Genomic DNA, 27,482 nt, shown 5'->3' on the forward strand with positions numbered 1-27,482 from the left:
TGTGTGTGTGTGTGTGTGTGTGTGTGTGTGTGTGTGTGTGTGTGTGTGTGTGTGTGTAACGCTTTTTTGCACTAACTTTTCTCGGAGATGGCTGAACCGATTTTCACAAACTTAGATTCAAATGAAAGTTCTTGTGGTCCCATACAAAATTCCTGAATAGTATTTGGATCCGACTTCCGGTTCCGGAATTATGGGGTGAAATGTGCAAAAAATTGTGAAAATAAGTGCACCAACTTTTCTCGGGGATGGCTGAACCGATTTTCACAAACTTAGATTCAAACGGATGCTTTTTAAGTCCCATACAAAATTCCTGAATATTATTTCGGTATGACTTCCGGTTCCGGAGATATGGGGTAAAATGCGCAAAAATAATGGAAATATGTATTCTAACTTTTCTCATAGATGGAGCGACCGATTTTCACAAATTTAGATTCAAATGAAAGGTCCTGTAGTCCCAAACGAAATTCCTGAATTTCATCCGGATCCGACTTCAGGATCCGGAAATATAGGGTAAAGTGTGTTAAAAATTTTATACCCTCACTGAAAAGGGCGAAAAACCGTAAAAAAAATTCTAAATCGCCCTAAAATCTTCTCCAATTGATAGTTTTTATCAGTAGACGGTCAAACAAACTGATTTCGGTTATTCTTTTAAGAATCGAAGAAAATTATTTTGAAGAATACCACAGTATTATATATGATAGTATGATTGATATGAGAAAGGCATCATTACACCATTAGGTGGATTAAAACAAGTTTTTAACATGTAGACTTTGTCTCAAAATGGTACATTGCATAGAATGTCTTTCCAAAATTGATTCAGATTGTCTTTCAAAAAGAGCTAAACTTTTTTAACCATTTTTATTCAAATAGATGACAAAACATGACAAAGCCTACGCTGAAAAAAAACACGATTTTTAAACTTTAAAATCAATTTCTAAAAACAAAAATATATTTTTTGATAAAAAAAAATTACGGGGTCTTTTCATTTCAAAAACTAAAGTGAACAAGTATCAGTAATACAGAAGAAAAAATTTCAGTTAGAAGCATTTTTTTCCCAAAAACTGCCTGCCTTACAATACATGGACGGTTGGAAGGGAATATAATAACCTACCTTAGGATATAGTTTCATTAAAATCGAAAGTGGTGTTCTTTCTTTGAAAGTTGTCCTTAAATTTTGAAAACCAATTTTTTCAGCGTAAGACTCATATAGACGAATTTTGCGCATAACCGTATTCGGAGTTGGCAGCATATAGACTTTATCACAAAAAGTCACTTTTCTCACTTTATTTTTCCAAAATTGATCTACACTATCTTTTAAATAGAACTAGACGTTTTCACCATTATTTTGCAATTAATTGAAGTAGAAAAATCATACAAATTCTTCAAAAAATTGTTTGCTGGTGATGTTCTCAAAATATAATAGTTTTTAGAAAAAAGACAAAAAACTTAATTTGGACAGGAAATAGTTTTTGTTTGAAAAACTTTTTTTCCTTGAATGTTTCTTGCAATGTACGGTTTGTAGAGATGGTAATCACCAATCGTAAATAATTTAAATAATTTTTTTTCCAGCGTAGGATTCAATAAGAATATTTTTTCCTTATTTTTTATTGAAATATTTGTCTGAATTTGTGAAAATCATTAGCATAACACTTTTGTGTAGGATTCATCATTTTCGACAACAGCTCTTAGAAAAAAATTGGTAGCAAATGTTTTTAGCCCATTGCAAAAGACAGTCAGGAGACAGTCAGGTGGACACGACTAATTTGTTCGTGGATATATAATGCAATTCTGCATGAAAAAACCCAAATCTGAAAATCCTAATCGCAAGTTCAAAATTTTGTTTTTGAATTACAAAAATCCAAGCATTACCGAACAATTCGTTAGATCCATTTGATTTACAGTTTACGGTAGTTGTTTGACAATTCAGTAATAACCGAACGATCGGTAATCAGTTCAATTACCGAACGTTCAGCTGTTGAAAATTCGGTAAAAAAAATATCTAATTTTGCGAAATTCTCTAAGTGTGTATGAGACCGTAAGACCTATCATTTGAGTTTAGGTTTGTGAAAATCGGCTTAGACCTGGGAACCGATATAGCCGAAGTCGATTCGTTTGGTCAGCAACTAACATAAACTTGTTGCACTAAGTGGACAAATTATAGCAAACCTATTTTTGCATAAACCGAGCAAAACAGATAAAAACAAACAGATGTCACTTCTAACAGTTAAATTCCCAACAGCACCCAGTAGAACACATTCAATCCATTCAGAAAAATCTAAAATAATGGCTATCGACGTAGAACTTCAGTTCGCCGGTTCAATGATATAATTTGTATCTTTAGTATATTGGTCAATATTTGTCTGTTCCCGATCGTAATCACTTCAATATTTGACGTTTGCTAAGGTACATTCAAATGAAAGATACAACAAGACGCAATTAAGAATGAAGTATCCTTGGGTCACCGACACAATGGATTATGACAATCATCGCTTCTGTACGCATTGGAAACATCTTCTGAAAACGATTTTGCTTAATTTTGAGAATTGAGAAAAGTTTTGCATTCTGTACAAAATTTTCGCTATTTGATAAACAAATAAGCATTGTTAATTTTAAATGTTCCGGTACAGCTGGAGTAAATATAGATAAAAAATCCATCACATCCAAATAAAATTTAATGATCACAGAATCGCTTCAAGGCGGTTCCGTTTCAAAAGTATTTGTGTGCATTGTGTTATACACAACGATCGCAAAACAAAAAAAAAATACCGGCTTAAACTGAGCGAACCGAAAATATATACTTCCCAGGGGAACAAGTCGCACATGTGGAATAGAAAACCTGCCACATCGAGATAGCAGACTACGATGGGCATGACGTGTCTTCAATTGATTGCTGAATCGAAGTTTAAAATTGAATTAAAATGAAGCACACGGTAATCAGTAACTGCCACGAGTTGCTCCTTGCAGCGTGGTCATTCGTCATTGAATCTCAATGCACATGCGTGTTGTCGTCTATTCGGGATCTGTGTTTACAACCACTCTCACAGATTTCCATCGATTTGACACATTGGTGTTATCATCATCGGTGAACCCTTATCGTGCTTTCCTTCGGTGAGAGATTTCCACGCCACATGAATTGATCGGTGTCTTTTTTTTTTTGAGTAACACAACAACTTTCATTTAGAGAGACTCACTTGGTTCAGGTTACGAAAGGGACCACAACCGCGACGGCACAACGTTGTGGACATGATTTGATCAGACGATAATAATTGTGTAATAATTGGTAATCTGTTTTTCTTATCGGAGGTGAGGTGATGGAAGATTCCAGAGCTGTTCAGATTATTTTTATAATGCCCTATAAACACATCATGCCACTTAAATGAATTGTCGAATCATTTTCAAGATCTTTTTCTCCTGATGTTATACATCTCTTATGAAATCTTACTTTGATCACGAAACCAAGTTTTAATATTTGGTATTAATAATACTTTTAGTCCATTGATAAAAATTAGCTCTAGTAAAATCAACAGCAAAATAATCCCACAGGATGATCTTCCGACGAGTCAGGGAGTTGATGCGTCGTCTCATTAGTAGAGCCTATTCGACTTCCAATCAACGAATTGTGATAACAGCGGATACACTATCTTCGCTTGGGTTCTATTTCATCTTAACCTTTGAGTCAATGCATCTTAGAGCGATAGCGGATGTCTCGAGATTAACTGTGCAGCTGAGATGAACAAGTTCAACATGAACTGCTAATGCACTGATGCGTTGAAGACGAAACGTTCAAAATAGGATGGATTTGTGCTGCACTTAAATGAAACAACTGCTGTACAGCTGTCCACGGTGAAATGTAAAAATCGCAATCGCGGTGGTTATCTTCACTCTGCTTTATCATTGTGAAGACCGAAATTAGAAGTGAAAACCTAATATAAATAAATGTATCACTTTTTCTAATTGAACCATAATCGAGAATAGGTAACTTTTCTCGGAGATGGATAAACCAATTGTCATAAACTTAGATTCAAATGAAAGGTCTTATAGCCCCATACAAAGTTCCTCAATTTTGTTCGAATCTGACTTCCGGTTCCGGATTTACAGCGTGATATGTGCAAAAAAATGAAAATAAGTGCATTAACTTTTCTCAGAAACGGCTGAACCGATTTCCACAAACTTAGATTCAAATGAAAGGAATAATTGTATCATACAAAGTTCTTGAATTTAATTTCAATCCGTCTTCCGGTTCCGGAATTACAGGATGATTAGTGTAAAATCTCCAATTTCAAATTACTTCCTCATTTTTCTAAGGGATGGCACGACCGATTTTACCAAAAGAGTTGAAACAAAAGGTCTTATGGTTCCATACAAAACTTCCAAATTTCATCCGGATCCGACTTCCAGCTCAGGAATTATAGGGTAAAGTGCGTTACAAAATTTGATACCGTCACTTAAAGTGGCGAATCAAAAAAAGGTAAAAAAATCTAAACTGGCCTCAAAACTACTCCAATCGGTAGTCATTATCAGTAGATAATCAAACACATCAATTCCGACAATCTTGATTCCCGACTTCCGGTACCGGAAGTAGTGATATATATTTCAAAATGAATCTCCCTCATTTTTCTTAGAGATGGCGTGATTTTTACTAGCTTAGGTTCAGATTAAAGGTATCGAGATCCCATACAAAACTCTTAAATTTCATCCGGATCCGACTACCGGCTTCGGAATTATAGGGTGAAGTGTGTTAAAGATTTTGTACTCTCACTTAAAGCGGCGAAACAAAAAACTTTTAAAAAAAATTTAAATTGGCCTCAGAACTACTGTAAGCAGCCTAACAAACCGATTCCGGCTATCCTGGTTCCCGGTTTTAGATTAACAACGGGAGATAATATTCATATACTCAAAAAAGGACGGATGAAAAATAACACAATTTTGTGACAATTTTTTTAAAGCTATCGTTCAACAAAATAAATTCAAATGTTTTGCATAATAAAAAGCATCATTCGAACAATATTTAGTATTTTTCTCGTGGAAAAATATTGATAAATAAGGCGGAGAAAGAGTATTTTTGAGGAAGCTTCGTCGTCTTCCAAGTCCTCCCGTCCCTCTTGAAAACGTTTAAACCACCCGTGTATTCACACGGGATAGACAATCATAGTCATAAACTTGTTTAATAATTTGATGAGTTTCGGTAAAAGTTTTACCAAGTTTAAAATAAAACTTAATGTTGGCTCTTTGTCCGATGCTCATTTCCCGACCGACACTACAAATGTACTGTCATTTTTAGCGCGATATTTCAGCTTCTATACGTCCAAATGACATTGTAAATTTAAATGACAACACTGGAGGATACACAATTGACGGATAAAAATTTCAGACAGATGACAAAACTAGGAACCGCGCTGTTTAAAAAGTCCTGGAACTTTTGAATTGTACCTTGTGAGTGCTCACAAGTTCCTATCTCATGCCTCCCCCGTGTATCTATGATAACATTGGTTCAATAGAACGGCGTCGATTGAGTGCCTTCTGTGTTAGTAGCAGAATGAGAGGGCGCGAATTGGTTTGTGTGTAATAATTCATTTGAATCGCGAAAATTATTGAAAATCCTTCAAATAGGTCGAGTATTTTGCCTTGACGTCCTATTAAGGAGTACATCGATAAGTAGTTAGCAACATTCAAACAGTTATTACTCTGAAATGGCAAAATTTTTTGCAGCGTGTTTTGCGGTGACATGTTTGTTCACATGTCAATAACAGCTGCGCAATCGATTGGTTTCGGTACGGTTTATCGTTTCAATGATGAGTCGAATTGATCCGGAAATGCGAAAGAAAATTCTGCACACTTGGTGCTCAGAAAATGGTGTCACGTACAACGAAATTGCAAAACGGGTGAAAGTGCACCACACCAGTGTCAAAAATATTATCGAGAAGTTCGGTAAGACCCTTTCCATGAAGGATTTGCCCCGATCCGGTAGGAAAACGGGTCCCAGTCAGCCCGGCCGGGACTTAAAAGTGGTTGAGTACATCAGGAAAAAACCATCGGCGTCGACGCGTGATTTTGCCAAGCAGTTCAACACCAGCATCGGGATGATTCAACGGATCAAAGTTCGGAACTCCCTGAAAACGTACAAGAAACAGAAAGTGCCGAAAAAGTCCCTAGTACAGCAAGTTCAGGCCAAAACAAGAGCACGAAAACTGTACAACCGGATTCTACAGAATAAAGACGGATGCATCCTGATCGACGACGAAACCTACGCCAAGGAAGACTCTCGAGCGCTGCCCGGACCGCAATATTATACGGAATCGGTGTAGCAGGACCTGGACGACGCTGATACCACGGTGGCGATGAAAAAGTTTGGGCAGAAGGTGTTGGTCTGGCAAGCAATTTGTACCTGTGGTTTGCGGTCTACGATTTTCTTCACGAAGGGCACAATTAACGTCAAGGTCTACGAGAAAGAATGTTTGAAGAAGAGAATGCTGCCACTGTGCAGAAAGCATAAGGCTCCTCCTCTCTTCTGGCCGGATTTGGTTTCAGCCCACTACGCCAACTCCGTTCTACAGTGGTTGTCAAAAAATAATGTACAATTCGTGGAAAAGGACATCAACCCACCGAACTGCCCGGATCTTCGGCCAATTGAAAGGTATTGGGCAATTGTCAAGCGGCACTTTCGGAAGGAAAGTACAGTGTCCCAAAACATGCAGAAGTTAAAAAAACTGGACAGCTGCCACCAGGAAAGTCACAAAAGTAACTGTGCAGAATTTAATGAAGAATGTCCAAAGTGCGAGTGTTTCACAGAAACTAGGATTTTCATCAATATAATCAGTGAAATGCATAAAAATGTAACTTTTCTACAATATATCGAAAACTGAAGTCAAAATATGTTTTTTTTTCGCTTTTTTATTCAATAATCAATGTTGCTAACTACTTTTCGATACACTCCTTACTGAAGTGTACTTAAACTCTTAATGTGACTTCAAATTGTCAACTTGTTTTCATGAAAAACGTGTGCAGTATTCTTTGAAATTCATAAATTAGCATTTTGTATATCATGCTTATATACGTCTTATAAATAAGAATAACTGTTTTTCGTGAATAAGACTTACTTTACTATGCGGCGCTTTTTCAAAATTTATCCTTTGAAAGAGTCATAAGTTTTTGATCGTGAATATCTCTTGTATCTAACGTACCAACTTAATTTTTCCTACATACAATCGTAAATATGATCATCAATTTATGATAACGTTTTCAGTTGTATGACATAATCACAAATAATTCAAAATTAAAGTTTTCTGAAATGTTTGGTATCAGCGAGAATCAAAGAAGAAAACTCATGACACCTTTCTCGTGTCTGGATAGGTATAAAAGGTTAACACTTGATATATTTCGTTCAGAGCTCAGTTTCAGTATCAAGAAATCAGTTCAGTATCGAATCGATTGCGAGACGTTCGCAGAGCCACTTTCTCTTCAAAGAAGATCGATTCCGTAATCCTGCTGCTGGTCGTTTGTATTGAAGAAAAATACATCGAAAAGTGGACAACGATGGGAAACATTATGCAAAATCAGGCCTTCTAATGGCTCCCGATGTTATTTGAAGAACTTTGGAGATTGCTTCTTTGCCAATCGGAGATAAAAATTATCAGTCTAGTGCAAATCTAGAATAATTTGATTGGCTTTTATCATTTTCGCGGTGTAAAATTTGCACCAAGCGAGTACGAATGAAGCCAGCATTTGATTTTTATTCGTATTCACGTCTCCCAGTTATGTCTGTGACATTACTCACCCGCTTTTTTGTTTTAGATAAACTTTTTACATGAAATTTTTTCCTTTTCTAATACTTTTGGAATCTCTCAAAGACAGTGTGTCAATCCATTGCAAGCCGTTTTGCCGAATGAATCATTTGTGTAAAATCTACACAATATTTTCTGATGCGGATATAACCGATCATTGTAGGGAAGCCCAAATCCCACTGAAATCACACCCGTGTAGGTTTACTCGTTTTTCACGATTTACCCAAAGTATGATTCTAAGCGCATTTCGCTTGAGCATTTCTCTTTCGCTCCAACTCGGCGAAAGAGAACAATTGGTATTTTAAATATATCCAATTTGAAAACCATGCAGTATCGAATCAATTGCGGGCAATCGATTGCGTCATTCTGCTGCTGGTCGTTTGCATTGGAGAAAAATGCATCGAAAAGTGGACAACGATGGGGAACATTATGCAAAATCAGGCCTAAATAAAGCAATTTTCAAGTAATACCAATATTTTGTTGTCGTGTGATTGGTCCGCGACATGAAAGGGTTCTTTGTACCGAAAGAAATCAAATGAAATCACTTGTTTCAATCAATTGTACATTGCATCTTTCGAATTAGAGATGAGCGAACCATTCAAATTCAAAGAACCGTTTAGAACCTAATAGTTCTACTCAAAGAACTAGTTCGTCTGAACCGTTCATTCGTTCTTCACGGATTTTGGATGTTTCTGTGGTAACAATACGAAAGCAAAGGATTACATTTCGTTGGTAAAAAACTTAATGATAGTGAATGCAGTGACTTTTTTGCATGTATTAAAAGTAGCAATCGTTTAGTTTTATGCACATTTTAGATGTAACTGAATATATACAAAAGATTAGAGAACAATCGCTCTACAACAAAGAACTTTTGTTTCACCCATTCTTCCAGAAGAAATAGTTCTTTTGAACCGTTCACGAACGGATTGCCCATCTCTATTTCGAATACTCCGATTTAAATCGAATCCTAAGAGACAAAGTGTCGAACTAAGGTGGGAGTCTGATTCACTATAATCAACTTCGTAGTAAACACACCATACATACAAGAAAAAACTAATAGAACTACTCCAACTGATTCGAGATCTATGATACTGCTAGCCTGATAACGTGTTTTTTTTCCTTAATCACGATAGCATACCTAGAGTAGCGTACAACCGAACGTGTCCTACCATTTGAAACGCATTAACACCTGTGCTGGAAGTAGTAAGCGAAGTCATGTCATAGTTGTTTTATAACGTCATCAAATAATTGTAGTCACGGCTTAAACCAGAAATCACACATTTGCAGTTGATTGTTGTCCCATTCGAAGGCATATTCGGACAATCAGAGGGTCAACATCACTGTGACTTAACAGTGATTTAAAATACACTACCACGGAACCGGTACGTCATGCATGCATACCGGTCTGTTATGTATGTATGCGGGTAGCACGAGCATCTTATGTATGTGATACTGCGGAAAGCACCTTGTTGCGTTATGTAATAAAGGTAACTTCAAATGGTTGTGAATAGTCGTGCACCAATTGAGTACACTGGAATGAGCCACTAAACATTGAACAAAATTTATCATTTTCGAAGTGGATACGTCTCATTTCAGAACTGGATACTTAAAAAAAGTTAAATAATTCTTAATTTTCAATAATTCCATTTTAAACTTGTTATTATTTCAAGTAACACTCAATGCCTTTTTGTACAAGTAAATCGATCTTCAGAAAAATGCCAAATTTCTAGATTCTGATTTTTTTCTGAAAAATAGTCATTTGAGCATCAGAGTATGATCCTACAGATTAAAAGCAATAGATTTTCTTGTAGTGGGACTTCCTCCTATTGGAGATGGACAATCCGTTAGCGAACGGTTCAAAAGATATAGTTCTTCTAGGATAATGAATGAATAAGAGTTTTTTTTATTGAAGAATGATAGTTCTCTATTCTTCAAGAGAGTGTACACAGTACCTGCGTATTTTGGAACATATTTTAAGAATATGGTAACAATTTAATAGATTTGCGATCTTTATAAAAGTACCCAAAAGAGAATGATTGGTATAAACACATACCAAAAAGTACTCACTATTATTGGATATGTTTACAATAGAGATGGGCAATTCGTTCGCGAACGGTTCAAAAGAACTAGTTCTTGTGAAAAAATGAATAAGTAAAAGTTCTTTTTTCGAGAACGGTAGTTCCTTCAGTTCAAAGTAATATGTTCTTTTTTTTTTGCTCGCATAACTTTTTATCGAGAACGGTAGTTTTGTAATAAGCAATCTTCATCATGAAAGCTCAGTTCAAAGTTCTAGTTTAGCACAAACAAACCAACTATGAAAAAAACGCACGAACGGCTCAGGAGAACTAGTTCTTTCTAAAGAACTCTGCATCACTGAACGGTTCGTGGAAATGAACTGTTTTACCCATCTCTAGTTTACAACAAAATATAAATTAAGATTCTCACATTTTTTTCCGAGGAAGAAACGGTACAACAGAACTAGTTCCTTCTGTAGAACTATCGAGTTCAGAGCGGTTTTTGAAAACGAACGGTTTTACTCATTTCTACTACCTATCTACCTATCGACGTTTCAGGCAAGACATTTGGCATAAAATCGATATCTGAAATATCAAAATTTTTCGAATCTTTTTTTAATCCACCTAGTGGTTTAATGATACCTTTCTCTTGTTACTTACATTTTCGAAAACATCACTAGAACATTGTGTCAAGAATTTTTTTTCAAACTTGAATAAAATCAAAAACTTTCTTTGGGTAGAAACTACCATAACCTTTTCAATTTATAAACAGTTAATATAGATTTAAATTTGGCAACTCTGCACGCTATACAAAATTTAATAAAGCACGATGTGTGGTAGGCGGTGGTGTTTTCTTTTTCCGTACCAGCACGTACCGATTATCGTCGCCCCATAATTTCGGAACCGGAAGACGGATCTGGATGAAACTGCACAGTATTTCTAAGGACAATGAGAGCTTTAATTTGAATCATGATTTGTGAAAATCGGCTTAATCGTTGCTAAAAAATCGAAGTGAGTTCCGTTCTTGGAGCTTTTCTTCACTATTACCGGTGCTTCGGAGGCGGAAACCGCCCAAGATGCAATCCGCAACTAGTGTTGATACGACTAAATCCAAACTATGTTGCAACAAGAGCACGAATATGTTTTTTATGTTATACTGGTTGAAACCAGGTGAGAGCAATGTTTCTCCATCACATAACTAGTTACGAAATAGTTATATAGGTTCCAAATCATCACATCTTTTTATCATATTGAATTAATTATAAATTTAAGCTATCGTTACTTAATCCAAACATATCTTCAATAGCAACTATGCTTCTATCTACTAGTTGAAAATAAGTTTATTTGACTCCAATAGTAGCAACCCGCAAACTAGTAACTGAATATGGCGATCACACTAAGGAGTCGCAAGAAGTGTATAAAACATAAATAAAACCAGAATATTACCTTTTCCAAAACTACTTTTTGGCAAAAATAATGAAAGGCAGAGTCAATTTTGTTCTATGCACTATCATAAACACGAAAAAAAGCAATATAGGGATTGAACATCGATTATGATACTTCTCATGATATATGAATTTTAAATAATGAGAAATCACTCTGTTTGAATTAATTTTGAAGCATTCTGAACATAGGGTTATTTCGTTATTTATTTTTCATATCCTCATAAACAGATTCTGATTGAAGGCGCATAAAAAACCAGGTAATTTAAATTGAATTCCGCTCGACAGTCTTAAAATCGTTGTGAAATTTGTACCTTGTATCAAGATTGTGATTTTAATTATTCTACTGCCTTTTTACTGTTGATAGAAAAGTTCTCTGGATTTATTCAATGTTTATAATGTCGATGGTGACAATTTTTCAACTAGTTCATTGGACAAGTTATTTTCATGTCATGGAAAGATAAGTTATTTCAGTATGGCATAACAACGTAACGATACTATATTTTTAACCGACTGACCAACTAGTAGAAACTGCGCTTTTTGAGTCACGCAAATGGTTAGACGTTAGTAACAAAAACTCAAATTTTTGGTTGCAAACTAGTCATAAATAAGATAGCGAAACAAAAATTGTTATTTGGGCGGGGACTGGTAGTCCTAACAGGTGGCAACTAAAATTTTGGAATTTTTTCGAGGCCTGTGTGCTCAACAACAAACAAGCTCAGAAAGAACTAAGAGTGTGTATGTGTTAGCTCGCTTTCTCCTCTTTCTGCTAGTATTTTCTGTTTTGTTCATGCTTGCTCAGTTTTGCTCAAAATGCCGTCGAAACAAAAAGTATTCCACGAGCGCATTGTACAGTTCTACGAACTGCACAGAAATCTCGGCAAATAGTATACGGTACAACATTTTAAAAGCAAAAATGTTGCGGCTTCGACAGTTTACAATATCCTAAGATGCCCAACAACTGCTCGTAAGGAAGGTAGTGGAAGACCAGCCAAAATTATGGACGCAAAAGGACTTCGTTCTCTTTCTCGTGCCTTCAACAACAAAGATTCACTGAGTCAAAGGGATGCCGCAAAAAAGTTCAACTGTTCTCACCAGTACATCTGCAAAACATTGAAAAGACTTGGAATAAAGTACCGAAAGAAGACACGAGCCCCGGGATATACTGATTAAAAAATTTTCCGGAAAATGTTCTGTTTTGGAAGACAAAAGTTACTTCCCTCTTTCGAAGACGCAGGTTCCCGCAAACAATCGATACTATTCAACGGATAGTTCTACTGTACATCCGAACAAAAAATATTGGTTTAAACATAAGTTTGAACAGAAAGTGATGCTGTACATTGTCATTTCCGAGAAAGGCATTTCTAAGCCATGGTTTAGCTATCTGGGTTGGCAATCAATCAAGATGTGTACCAGAACGAATGTTTGTAGAATGTTTCGATCCTGTTTTTTTTTTCAAAAACATCATGCTGATGGACAATACGTGTTTTGGCCGGATAAAGCGTCATCGCATTGCGCCAAAAAAAACACAATCGTTCCTGAATACCCATTCGATCCCATTTGTACCCAAAAACCACAACCCGATAAATCTACCTCAGTGTCGCCTAATCGAAGATTTCTTCGGGGTTTTGAGCTCCTTGGTGCACAAAAATAACTGGAGAGCCACGAATTGCTAACAGTTGATTGGTAGAATCAAGAGATGCATTCACAAAGTTGACATGAAAGCCGTACAACGCGCCTGTTCCGACATCAAACGGAAGCTTCGCCGAACATCCGATTACGGACCGTTTTCAAATGTTCACTAATTTTTTTTTTCAACAATGAACAAGGTATCTTCAATTTCAATAAATCAGATTAACTAACAAGGTCTGCCAATGAAAAATGGATTTGTCTACGTTTGTGAAAATCGGTTCAGTTATCAGTAGGTTCGGCATGAAAGAAATGACTATTCAAAAACCGTATAGTAACTGAATATTTTAGCAAAGCCTCGATATTACATTCCTTTTGTGAAATTTGACCTTTTTGACAGATTTCGCAGCCGATTGATAGCGTTCAGAACCATTGCATGATTGGTGCTACGACCCTACTGACACCACGAATCCTTCTAGGTCGAGATTCGAACATACGAAAACTGGCTTGTGAGACCAATGCCCAATGCATTGAACCACCAAAACTTGAATATAAATGGCTTATTTTTTGTTTTATTTGAAAATATTCTTTGAGTATTTACACGAAGAACAACTTTACACTAAAATCTTTTTCACGTGGGAGATACGTACCGCACAAAAAATGAGCAAAAAAAAACGCCTAACTCCGGTGATTCAAATAAAAAAGTAACGTATAACTTCGGAAATCCGCGTAAAAAAACGCAAAACTATAGACAAATTTGATTGGTGTCTTCAAAAATTCATGAATCGAGACTTACTGTTATCTTCACAAAAATTTATTTGAAAAAAAAATAGACTGGGACTTTCGAGATTTCCGAATTCGAATTTTTTTCGTGTCAAGTGTGCTAGAAATGCAAGAAACGTCGAGATTTCGAAAAATATTTCTTTGAGTCAAAGGTAAAAAACACCAGAAAACCGCGTAAATTCATAAATTCGCGTAAAAAATCGCATACCGTCAGAAATCTTCTACCAATCATTATTTTGACGAGTCATGGAGGGTTTGTGCAATGAACATAAACTCAGCGAGGCACATCTCGTCGATGGCAACACAAATAGGTGAATAATTTGTTACTAATAAATCGCTAAATAGTTACGGTAGCTTTGAGTTTGCTGTTCAATTTTTTGAGTACTTCGCTAAGTTCATATGAAGGTAAAGAAGTACGCTTCATAAATAAGCTTAAACAATCGAAACCCAGTGGATAGTTTGTTGTTAATTAGTTGTCAACACCGTAAGGTAACTTTGAATTTGTTGCTCAATTTGTTTATTATTATTTTTTGAGTACTTCGCTACCCCAAACAAATAAGCTTAAAAATTAATCGTAACCTAGGCGATAGTTTGTTGCTTATTAATTACAATTACAAAAAATTAAAAAATTGTTTCGCAAATTCAAAAATACGGTAACTAATTAGTAACTTACTAGTAACAAACATTTCACTAGGTTTCAATTTGTTTTCAAATTTATTTGGAAGGGGTGCTTCGTGAACTTCACCAAACCTTAGCGAAGCAGCCAAAAAAATAAAAAACTAAATTGGGCAACAAATTTAAAATTACAGTAACTAATTAGCAACTTGTAAGCAATGAATTCAGTGGATGGGTTTCGATACTTGGGAGAGGTGCTTTATTAACTTCATATGAGCTCAGTGAAATATTTAAAAAATTCAAAATTACCGTAACTAGTTAGCAACAAACTATTCACTGGATTTAGATTTTTTTTTCAAGCTTATTTGTAAGGGGTGTTTTGTCCACTTCATATGAACTTCATATGAACTCAAAAATAATAGAGCAATAAATTCAAAATTACCGTAACTAAGTAGCAACTTATTAGCATCAAACTATCCGCTGGGTTTCGATTTTTTTTTCAAGCTTACTTAGGAGGGGTGCTTCGTTTACTTCATATGAACTTTGCAAAGTACTAAAACAAAAAACAAAAAATCGAGGAACAAATTATTCACCTATTTGCATTAGCATCGGAGAGATGACCTCGCTAAGTTCATGTTCATGTTTGTACACGTGTTTGAGATCAGATTTGCTTCACATCACTTCATCAACGAGAAAAAACCGATTGGGAAGGGAAGATGAAAGCAATGGAGAAATGAAAAGAATAGTCAAAGACAATACCGGATCGCGGGTTCGGGTTCGACCTCCAGCGATTCTTCTGAGGCCTAATTTCATATATCTATTATTCTTCTGGGCCGGTTTTTCGTTGGCATTATTTGTAAATTATTCCCATACATTAAGAATATAACACCAACACTGCATTAATCATGCCAAATTGTGGCACCATGCACCAAGAATGTCCGAAGAAATTCCGATGACCTATTAGCCGGGAAACGAACTGCTTGCAAATGTGTCTGCAGTGACATAATGGCAAAATCATTAAACGGTGTGCACTGTGTGCACCGCTTGGGTTACCATCGTACCAAAAAGTCCACGACGTGTATTCGTTTCGAAAGCGATCGTTTGCTGATTACCTAACGGAAAGGTAGGGAACCTGCCTAGTTCAGTCTATATGCCTGCTATCACCAAGTTGAAACGATTCACGCCATTCGCTTGGTCGTCGCTATGCGAGGCCGAAAAGGAGTGCGACGTGGTCAAAAAAAACCAGCAGGAAGAAATGCCACAAAGCATAGACGTTTTTATTGGTTTTATTTTGTTCGGTGATGTGTCTACTACGAGTGGAAACGAGACCGCATGCCGGCTCGGCAGTACTTAATGTGCAATTGTCAGGACGTGCTTTGAAACAGATTTTAAATTGGCAAGGAATATGTACCTTAACATATTGAACTTGTCCACGCTATGTCCAGAATTATTTTGATAATTATTCAACCATTTCGGTGTTAAATAAATAAATCAACTATTTTGTTCACTGCTTTACCATAACTGCTGCTTGGAAACAGATTAGCTGCAGCGCATGCAATAGGTCAAAAAGCAGTAGCATTGAATATAGATAACGGTACGTTCTAGCATGAGTGTATCTGGCAATACTCACATTCCAACGGATATTTCATTCCTACAATATTCTCATTTTGTCTTGCTATCATTTGCAACATTGTTGACGTTTATTGATCGCACTTCTAGCTTTTACTGTTCAATTCACTAAAGTTATTTGCTCCTCATAATTATAGCAAAATGTTTCCAAAATCAAATAGATTAAAACTTTTTGCTATTCATACAGCAGAGACCAGCGTTGACTAAATCTCGCGTTTAGAGGATGACTGCATCGCATCAAAAAAGAAAGTTGTCCCACACAGAAACCAAATAGCTCGCGGGTATTGAAAAATTGTGACGACTAATGAACCGTTCTTTCTTGTTTCTTACACACATGATCTATGCCATGGAGTTCACAGAGAATCATTTAATAGAGAAATAAATAGGGTATCTCTACATGAATCTGCTTTCAGATGTCTTGCTATCTACACATTTCGAGTGAATTTTAGAGATAAGGATAAAATTTGCTATTGTTCTGAGATTAACCGTTCTGGAAAATTATCGGTTCCACCAAAGCATACACCAATAAGATTAATTGTAATGCTGAACGAATTAAAACCTCAATAAGGCAATTATATGTAATTTTACTCTTACTCATCATCTGTCATTCGTTTCCATCTTTTGTTGGTACATTATGTAGCACGCAGACAGAGCGTTGTTTCAAACATTTTATTGTATAAACATAAAGCATTTCCAGATTATTTTCGCTATAGCTTTAAAAGGCCACTATCGATGCATTTAGCACTAATAAAGAAAGGTGTCTCTTCATTGATCGCACATAAACCCAACAAATGAGATGGACGGTGATACGTTGGTGTTGATGGTGACGTTGAGCATCCATTTTAGGCACCACTACCAACGCTTCGGAAAGCCTCCTCCCTGAGCCAACCATTCATAGCTGATTTCGACACGTATAACGGCGCTGAACTCTAGTGCAACGGGGAGCGTCACATTGGAAATTCTTTATCGATTTTTCCCAGCACGTTCTATCAATGTGCGGCACGGTTTTATTTCCGAAGCTGCTGTGCTATCATCCAGTTTCTTACATTATCGTATTCTTTACGATACACTATCCACTCCAATACTACGTACTTTGGCATCTTAATCATTATATTGGAATCATCACGAACCAGCTCACCAGAAGTATACATCGCAGCAACATCAGATTTCGCTTATGTTTAGAACTTACAATGCCTGTACAAATAAACACCTTACAAAGGTCAACAACTGAATATCTGCTAAATTTGCAACCAAAGATCAATTCAGGATCTTCTTTTTCTTCCACGATTAGAGTCCGAAAATCACCCTAGCCCGTATATAAGCCAACAACACACCGCTGCGCCAGAGTAGGTACTGTAATCTATTAAACAAGCGAATTGTAACGGACCAATACGAAATACGTGTCTGATCGCAATAAAAGCAGAAAATCAACTGAAAAAAACATGGACCGAGAATGCGTTAAAGGAAAAGAGAAGAACGAAACGGTTGAAATCAAAATTAGCAAGAGCAGGAGAAGAAGAGAATCTACAAAACCGTCGTGTTGTCAAAAGCAGATTGAACGCAGCGCTGCCAACTATACCGACTTTTGGACTCGATACATGATGCGATATCTCGGTTGATTTTCCAGAAGGCCGTAACAGCAAGTGACAGTTTCTCTTTGTTCACTCTCTCTTTCGATTATTGTGATGTGATCTAAAAAGATTTTCTTGGATTTCACAGTTCTGTTTGGAAGTCGAACGTTTCGAGCATCATTCTATGCAAAGAGTTAAGTGATAAACGTGTAAACCGGTTGGTAATTAATAGAAGAGAAAGTAAACAAAGAGAAACTGTCACTTGCTGTTACGGCCTTCTGGAAAATCAACCGAGATATGATATGATATGCTCTCTCAAAATACCGATATTTCAATTTTCATACAGATAAATACCGATTTTCAGTTTTCGTGTTGGATTCCATACGGGTAAACCAGGTCGAGCGGCCTTTTTTTTGGTCGCAAAATCAGTTTCCGCACTAAATCGGTATTTTTTCTGCCAATACAGATTTTTGGAAAAAACAGTTGACAGCACTGATTGAACGTGACGGTTGCGGTTGCGGATAGGGCACAACATAACCGGTTCAAATCATCAGAGATGCCAGGTAAAAATTTCAAATATCTGCAGACAGGGTCTGTAAATCTGAAAAAAATCTGCAGTCAGCAAGTATGTCTTGCTGGCAGCAATTTCTCTATAAAGTATGACACGCAAAACTGACTTGGTGAGCAAAAAAAAAAAAAAAAGGTCGCGGAAATTTCAAAAGTCTGTTAATACAGACGAAAGTCTGCGAGAACTTCAAAAGTCTGCAAAAGTCTGCGAGAATTTCGAAAGTCTGTAAAAGTCTGCACAACAAAAAAAGTCTACAGCACTATACCCCAAATCAGCAGATTTACAGACAAATCAGACCTGGCATCTCTGCAAATCATGCCTGCATACACGCAACAAAATACTGATTAGATATTCAATTCCGAAAACGATTCACGAAAAAAATTATATGATCGTGAAATGGAATACGATTAAAATTTATCGATAGCATTAGGTTTTGCACGATGACGACACAAATGAACTGCCGATGAATCAAGTTCATCTTTGACAGTTGCCGTGTACTTGTTTTGTTTTGCGACTGCAAGTTAAAAATTGAAAAAATGACGAAAAAGTGCTGTTAAAAACGTATTCCACAGTGAAAATAACTAAAAAGATTGCCCTGTATGTGTTTCCAGCATCAAGGAGCGATATATGTATGAATCTGTTGAGGCGCCTTGCAATTTTTACATTCGAAATATGAACTTCTGATGAACTTTTAAACTGTAAACAAGTACACGTCGACTGTCAAAAAAAGTTCATTCTGTTCATTTTTGTGAGGTTATGTCATGTTCGTGCAAAACCTAATTGGCAAACATTAGGTTTTTTACCGTCACTGCTAACCTCAATCGGATGAACACATTTTGACAGTTCAGCAGTACTGTTTGTAAACAGAAATTTCTTTTGTTTGTTTATTGACAAATTGGATCAGACCATTTACGGTCCGTATCGCCTAAATAAAGTTTTAAAACATTTGTTCAGGATTGAATACGGTTCGTTTTTGATATTTATTAAATAAAAGTGACTAGTTGAAAAGTGTAAAGATGATTGTTTTAGATGTGCTCTTCGATTTTTGTTTAAGCTTGTTTGTAAACAGTACCGCTGAACTGTCAAGGATGAATACTTGTTCATTTGTGTCGTCACGATAAAAAACCTAATAGATGCACACGTGAATACGAATGTAAACAATTGCAGATTGCATTTACATTTTAACTACCAATTTCCTTATTTCAAAAGCACAAAATATTACGATCGTGAACTTTTTTCTGAGCTTTCTATCCGTCAGCCGTTTTTTAATCTATTTTTCTCGTTAGATACTGATCTAGACAGCTCGTATCTTAATCAGTTCTTCAAGATTTATTTGAAGGCCGTCAAAGAATATTAGCTAAAATAAAATAAAATAATGTGTAGCAATACTGACGGCTTTTTCTCGAATGCGAAAATCTTCAATTCATTGCCTCTCGTGTGGGACGAACGGCACACAAAGCAATTCCGGTTAACAGTCCACTCACTAGTTTGATTGTTTATTTCACGACACATGAAAGAATAGATTCATTAAATTCCATCCACAACATTAGCTTCAGCTCACTGAGAAAGCAGTTAGACATTGTTGGAAGTTGAGCGTTTGTTGAACGATAGAAATTGTTTGTCGGGTTAGGATCGGGTACGGGTAACGTTTTTTTTTTTCATTTTAAACGGGCACGGGTCGGGTTCGGATAAAAAAATTTGGTCGGGTTTCGGGTATTTGAATCCGACTAGTTTTTTCGGGTTCGGGTCGGATACGGGTAGATTTTCATTTTTAGCGGGTACGGGTCGTGTTCGGGTTGAAAAGAAAATTTATTCTCGGGTTTGGATCGAGTACGGGTATTTTTTACATTGGCGATCGGGTCTGGGTCGGGTGTACGTTATTTTGCCAAAATTTGTTTGGCATACATTTATTTGGCATGACATAATGTAATTCTCCATAAAATAGAGACATATTGCTTCATTTGGCATAAAGTCATATGAATACAATTGTGCATATTTCCTTTAGATATTCGATTTGTTTCTGAGACTGACATAAATAAAGGCCGAAAACATTTGGATTACAGGTTTCCCCCGTACACAAACCTGTAATCCATTCGTTTGCCCGGTCTATTTGAAGCTAGGGGCTAGGGACTATCCCGTAGCTTTACATTAGAAAGCAGCAAGGCGGCAAAGCCGTCTTTTTAATTTATTTTCTAGATTTCATACCACAACGAGGACAAGAATAAGGCGAAGTAACTCAGTCCGAGTCGTCCAAGCACTAATCGGAAAACCTGTAATCCAAGTGTTTTCGGTCGTTATGTATTTCAGCCTTTTAAAGTACTCCCAGCACAAATCGAATCTAAAGAAAATATGGAGAATTGAAATTATGCCAAATATACCAAACAACAATTATGCCAAAAGAAACAGTATGTCTTTTTATTTTATGTCAAACAAATTTATGACAATCAAAAGCTATGTCAAACAAATTTATGCCAAACAAAATTCGGCCAAATAACGAACACCCGTACGGGTCGGGTACAAGAAATTGCTTGCCCGACCATCTCTATTGGACGACATATACTAAACAAAATACTCGTTCAGTTTGATGGAACGATTTGTTCTTTATAGAAACGGTGTGAAAATAGAGTGTTTTTTGATCATATATAAAATGTGTTGTTATTCTACGGAAAGTAGAAGTATTCCACAGGTATGTTGCGTTTATTCAAAAAAATTCTGCAGGAAAACTAGTTCAACGGGACTCCAACTCCTCATATTAAAAATGGCTCAACAATGGACCCCATCTATCGAGTTCGTGGAACAAATACAAAACGCGGTCCATTGTTTTGTTTCAAACGAAAGTCTCGATTCGGCCTCCCGTTGGACGATTAATTGGACATTCATCGAACCAATGGTTCAACGGAGGACTTCCGTTGAACGTACGTTATTTGGCCGAAATTTGCTTGGCAATAATTCATTTGGGTTAATTTCAATTGTGCTCATTTGCTTCAGATATTCGATTTGTTCTAACCACGGAATTCTTCTTGCGCATTCATCGCATCTTGTTAGCGCAAACCAATTAAAAATGAACGAACTGTCTTTTACAGCTGAGAGTATTTAGTATTCGGTCGATATGTAAATTATGCCGTGTACAATCGCGGTTTGAATAAAAAAACTTTATTTCACTTAATTTTCGGTTACATGGATTCGCTTACATATCTCACTCAAGACTGACTAAAAATTCCTATCGCTAAACCTTTTGTTAATTTGGATTTGACAATTCAACAAAGTTCGATATCATCGATCGGCCCCGTTGTCTTCGATGCAGTGTGGTTGGCGGCCGGAACGTTGCTATGTCGGGTTTACCCCGTGTCAGCATTTTCCTAGCTGCGTTGGTCGGCGGACTCTCGGCTGTCGCTATGTTGAACCAAATACAAATAATATTACCCCTAAGTCCCATACAAACTAACCGCCAATGTTTGGTTCACAGCACGAACAAGTAAGCCTAGCAAATATCTCCCTTTCATTGCGATAGTTTGAAAATGTGGAAGGAGATCGTTTCTGGCAACGCTTTATGCTAGTTGCTACGGTGCAAAACAAACTTGTTTGTTTATGTTTATCGTTGCTGTATGACACTGCAACAATCAGTCTAAATATCACCGGCACTAGCACAAAAGATGAAAAATGAACATAAACACACACGAATCTACAAATATCAATACAATCGAATATACAATCCGCTAGTAGTATATTCGTGGTGGCTTAACCATTCTAGATTATTGTTTAATTTACATTTCGCTTGTAATCTTGACTATCAGATAAAAACTGTTTGTTTATTTATTTTTCACTATAATAAACAGTAACTATGGTGAATTTATTCTTACCCTTCAGTGTTGCTAGTTTTATAGAAAACTCGTTAAAGTACATTGTCACTCTGACAGTGTATCATGACAGTGTACCGCACGATGCAAAATGTGTCCTTGAAAATTTTTCGAAGCATTCCGTATTATAATTTTTTTTTTATTTAAAAGATATTTTATTCAGGCCTGTTTGCGTACAAGCTTTACGTGGCCGATTTAGCTGAGTTTTTAAATAAAAGATTTTTTTTTGTATTGGATCTCGTTGTCACCCTTTTTCTAGGGGGAGAGGAGCTTCCATTTTCCTCCTGCGAGGATAGAGGGGCACTTCGTTCGTGGTTCGTCTCGTCATCCATTGCCGCATCGGTGGTATTGTTGTTGATTTCGTTGCTGGTTGCTGTAGATGCGCTTTGTTGTACATTGTTTGCAGTTGCTGGTTGGTTGGATGGTAAGCTGTTAACTGCAGCTGGTGTACTTTGTTCTATAGGGGATACGTTGGATGGTTTCGTTGAAGAGGATGCTTCACTGTTGTTGGTGACTGTCACAAGTGTACTGGGGTTGCTTGGGGTTGGTGTGAAGAAAGCACCGTTGTCCTTTGGTATAGTTGTCTCCTTGTCCGGTTTATCACATGGCTTACCGTAGTGAACAGCTTTTTGGCAATATTGACATGTGGCCATCTGTTTGTCATAGGTAACAAGTGATTTGCTCGGTATTCTTGTATCCTGACCGAATGTCACATAAGAAGGTATAGGCCTCCTCAAGCGCATGCGTAACAAACGTACGCCATTTAGAATACCGGGGAAAAAATTCCTCCACTTTTCATCTTCGATAGAGAGAATCTCTCCGTATTGGGACATAGTTTTGCGAATATAAGAACCGTTGACGCTTGAGGGAATATCATGCACACGCACTTCTATAGCACTATCTTCCATATATACTGGAATGTTGTACTTGATATTTTCATGCTCCACATAGTGCACATTATTATTGTTTTTAGCGAATTGAATTGCATCCAACTCTTTATAGAACTGGATATAAACAACATTATTGGTCTTACTGCATTGGAGTAAATGCACACGTTTAATGTCAAGATTCATTTGCTCCTTAAGCAAACCTTCAAGTTCTCGTAACGAAGGTCGAATTTTGCACTGTCTGAAGTCAACAATAATTGTATTTTTTCGTACCGACGGTAGCTTCTGTTCGTTTGGTTCACTCATTTTCGAGGTCTATTGTTCACTACACAATACTGTACTTGGTTTCTTCTGTCCCCAACGTAAGCGGTTTTGTTTGTCGACTGACTTGGATGAGATGTAAACCCGAACTGTATTATAATTTGTATTTGGTTGAACTATGGGTTCTTTACTGTTGGCGTTGCTGTTCCGGATCTGGTATTTCGTAACATGTATACTTCAGCCCTTTCAAGTACTTCCAACTACAAAAGACAAGTCTTTTCCTTTCCAATTAAATTACGCAATTTGAATGAATCGCATAACAGAAGGAAATATGTACAATTGAAATTTTGCCAAACAGTATGACTTTTCATTTTATGCCAAATGACATTATGCCTAACAAATGTATGCCAAATGAAAATTATGCCAAACAAACTTCGACCAAATAACGTACGTCTCTCAGAAATACACACTCAAAAAATAATTACATAATACATGCTCTTTGAACATAACTCATGGTTCGAGTTGCGATTACTCAAATCCATAAACTGGAACAATATGGCAAAATTTGAGTTTAACCTTTTTCGACTTAAAATTGTTGTTCTCCTACAAACGATTCATACAATCATAAACTTGTAATTTATACTACTTCCACAAAAAATTGGTTAACCCCTGCATCTGGATACTCTCACAAAATCCACATGAACATTCGAAGTTATTCGACTTACCTGTAAAATGGTGGTAGATGCTTTCAATCCTTCCACTCTTTTTCTACTTTGTCCTAATTCAACATTAATCGCCTGTATATCATCCAAAAACTGGTGGAACAGCCGATCGTTGATTAATTTTAACGACAGTTCAGGGGTTGAATTTTCTGTAAGTTTCGAAAACTGCTACACTATTCTTTCACAGTAAGCTACCAAAACCCTTACCAATATAATTCAACAACTCTACCGTTTGCTGTACATTTTTTCGATACAGACCGCGCCACACGGTCCAACATTCCGGATCCTCAATCAGGCACAGTATCAGTCCAAAGTAAATCAGTTCTGTCTTCTCGATAAATGAGATGTTTTTGAACATTGTGGTGAATGTACTGGAGAGTTTAGGAGCACTGAATACGTAGCGCTCCACTAGCAGTTTGGAGGCTTCATCTAGGAGTTTAGCATAATCCCGGCTGGCTTTGGTTTGCGTCGTCAGAGAACTTAGAATAGTGAGGAAGTCACTGGATGAAAGCTCTAGTCTGAAAACAAAAAAAAAAAAATAGAATTGAACAATTGGAATGGTTTACGTTCATGCTTTGCCAATATGCTTTTATTTAGAACGTATTTCATAGCAAAACAATATTTCTAAAATTCTAAAATTTAGTTCGCTGTTTTATCCAGATTACAATCCATGCTTTCGTGAACAAAAAAATAAATAAACAGCGGACGATGGCTGTGCTATATTTGCTACTGAGCACGTGGCACCCTTCGGTTGGTCTCTCGTGGAGGCAAGTGTTTTCCATTCTAGCGCAAAGTAATTTGAGAAGTGAAAGACAGAAAATAGGAAAACCTTTTCAGATATTTTTTGTTGTCCTTCAGTTTTGTCAACATTCTTCCGGCGACGCGAACAGTTTTCTTGCTATTACAACATTGCTACATTTGGACGCATAGCGGAACGAAAGAGAAAATAAATTGCAGTAATTTACTTCGCACTGTGCAGCATGTGATTCGATCGTCTACTCTCTTCTTACTACAAACGCACTACATTAGTTGGGATTGATGTGGTCTCTACATATACTTTTCGACTACTCATCACTAACCAAAGCGGGGATTCTATTGTGAAACTATATTGCAAAAGGTATCGAATGAAATACTTACTTAGTACTTTTGTGTTTGAAGAGTATTTTGTGGATGTATTCGTAAACGTATTTACTATAAGTCTTTAGCTCGATCACCGGCACCATAAAGTCCTGCCAAACTTTGAGTCCGATGTTGAGATCCCGGAAGCCCCCTTGTCCGAGAGCCCACAGTAGGCTGAGTCCAATATTGCTGCGGTTCTGAAAGGAGTTCCGGATTATCGCGTTCCGTGCAAGATTGTCAACACATATCTGGGGATGACGAAGCGCGACAAATTGCAGCATAATTTTGTGTCCCATATGCAGAAGATTTTTGTTCATATCTTCAGCCATGTTGGACAGCGAGAGGTCATAGAAAAATTGTAAATTTTGAGTGCCAGCCTTCGATATCGATTGATCAATGAGATCTTTCAGTTCCTGGGGCATAACATTGTGTGGATAGGACAGCGATTTATCGCCAAATAATGGATCAACATTTTCTACGCGAACATGTTCGTTGAGAAATGCCGTTATTGCCTTCAGTGTCAATAAATGATTATCTTTAAAACTTTCATTCACCGCCCATAGGTGGGCGCGGAGGTCACTAATGCTGATTGCTTTCAAAGCGGCTTCCACATCTTTAAACTTAGGTTTTGTCTGCTGCCGTTTCTCTGCTTCCTGTTTCTTCTTATGTTGCTGTTGCGACTGCTGGACCCGCGCAGGTGATCGTTTCCGATCATTTGGCTGCTGCTTCCCATTCAAATTATTATGATTATTCTTCTTATCTCCTGTTACTTTTTTGAAATCAAACAGCACATCGTCCTTCACATTAGCGTACAGTGATCGAATCTGATCCATTGTATCTAAAATTAACCAACAAAACAAACAATCAACGTTGGACAAACTTGCGATGATGTTTCCACCGTGCGTGTCACTCGTCACGGCAGCTGGGCTGGTACTGATGGAAAACGTTGTGGGATAGGCACAGCGAACGGTTGCAACTATAAATGCACCAACATTAGAGTTTGACTATTCTTTGTTCTTACATTTCGTACCACTTGGTGAGGGGCGAAACCAACTAGGGAAATTTAAGCTTATATACTAAATGTCTAATACTTAAATATTACCAGAGATGGGCACAGGACGACTGAAATCTCTTCTAACCTGAGATGTTCTGAATTTAAAATTTCACTAAACACATGAAAATTTGTATAACTTTGCTAACGACTTTTTCAATAAGGCAAGCTCAAGTAACTTTTCATTAGATACGACTAACATTACTATATTGTCAACTATTATCAAAGAAACGATTTAATTGTTCCTCAAACAAAACAGAAGTACTCTGCAAACTAAGCTAAACTAAACTGAACTTTTCCGTAGCATAAATGATTTAAACACCCCCCGTTAACCGTACACTGGCATTGCCCAAAATCTACTGCTCATCCTTACCAACATCTTCTATTTTAAGAATTCCGGTTTTGCCAGCAGCAGTTCCATCCGTTTTGTCCCCGCCGGTTTTACGAGGTTTCTTTTGTTTGCCGACTACTTCCCATTCGGTTGACATTTCCCTGTATGTATATTTTGCCGAACGTTCTACTTGAGATTAGATCTGTTATCAATATCGTAAATAACCCGTTACTGAATCAGTGCACAGCCCTCGCAAAATGTAGCAAAAAACCGAACTGTTTAGCACTGATCGTTCAATGAAGGGTTCAGTGGGCACAAATTAACAAACGATGATTTTTCAAACACTAAAACGTTTCCAATATTGTACAAATAAACCATAAATTCAAGAAAAACGTTTCGCAAATTGCGATAGAAACAAAAAAAGATGCAAACTGACAACTAGACAGTTTAGTCACTATAGTGCATAGACGGGTGACGACCAAAGTTAAGGTGTCACTGATAATAACAGCCCGGTGTCAAAAATATGGTGCTGAATGTATACATTAAAGATCATGTACCGATTAAAATGATTAAAAGTATTTATTTACTCACAGAGAAAGCGGTTAGACTTTGTTGGACGATGAGCGTTTGTATGAAAACGGTCTGTTTTCTTCATATGAAAGGAGAATGTGCTGTTATTCTACACAGAAATAGAAATATTATACAGGTATTCTCCAGTAAAACTAGTTCAATTGGAGCACGTTAACGTGCTCTAACTCTTCACATTGAACATTGCTCAACAATGGAGCTCTGTCTGCCGAGTCCGTTGAACGAAAAAAGCACACGGTTCAACAATCTGTTTCAAAATCGGCAAACGAAAGCTCCGAATCGAATTGAACAATTTATTGGACATCCGAATCAAAAATATTGTTGAAAAACAATACGGTTTGTTGTTACAAAACCTTCAACAATTATGCTTTGACCTTTAAAAAATAATTTAATGTATTGCTATAAACTATTCAATTAATTGTGAACATGCTTTTTACAGTAGAATGTATAGGTTGTTAAGCATCGTAACAATTCAAATCATGAAATTTCCTCATTCATATTTTCTTGGAAAACAATCAAACTTAATGTTTGCATATTGTTCGAAACACCATGTGTACAATAAATTCAATTGTGAATCGTAGAAAATGAAAAAAAAAACTTGTCAATGCAATGAAATGTATTGCAACCCATAGA

At 36.8% G+C, this 27,482-nt stretch overlaps 1 protein-coding gene across 2 annotated transcripts in view; it reads right to left on the reverse strand.

Moving 5' to 3' along the window:
• The window catches only part of LOC131430541 (transmembrane protein 214), a 43,633-nt gene extending 16,955 nt beyond the window's left edge, over positions 1-26,678 (reverse strand). Inside the window, exons 1-4 of one of the 2 annotated variants that reach the window (XM_058595593.1) lie at positions 26,304-26,672; positions 24,898-25,717; positions 23,968-24,278; positions 23,764-23,909 (exon numbers count right to left, since the gene is read on the reverse strand). In XM_058595593.1, the coding sequence (XP_058451576.1) occupies positions 23,764-23,909; positions 23,968-24,278; positions 24,898-25,717; positions 26,304-26,418 (1,392 nt within the window). In that variant the 5' untranslated portion in view covers positions 26,419-26,672. Of the gene's footprint in view, positions 1-23,763; positions 23,910-23,967; positions 24,279-24,897; positions 25,718-26,303 lie in introns of both variants that reach the window. The other variant, XM_058595594.1, reaches the window with a different exon arrangement.
• Between the last annotated feature and the right edge of the window lie 804 nt (positions 26,679-27,482).

The sequence above is a fragment of the Malaya genurostris genome, chromosome 2 (genome assembly GCF_030247185.1).
Source record: "Malaya genurostris strain Urasoe2022 chromosome 2, Malgen_1.1, whole genome shotgun sequence".
Lineage (NCBI taxonomy): Eukaryota > Metazoa > Arthropoda > Insecta > Diptera > Culicidae > Malaya > Malaya genurostris.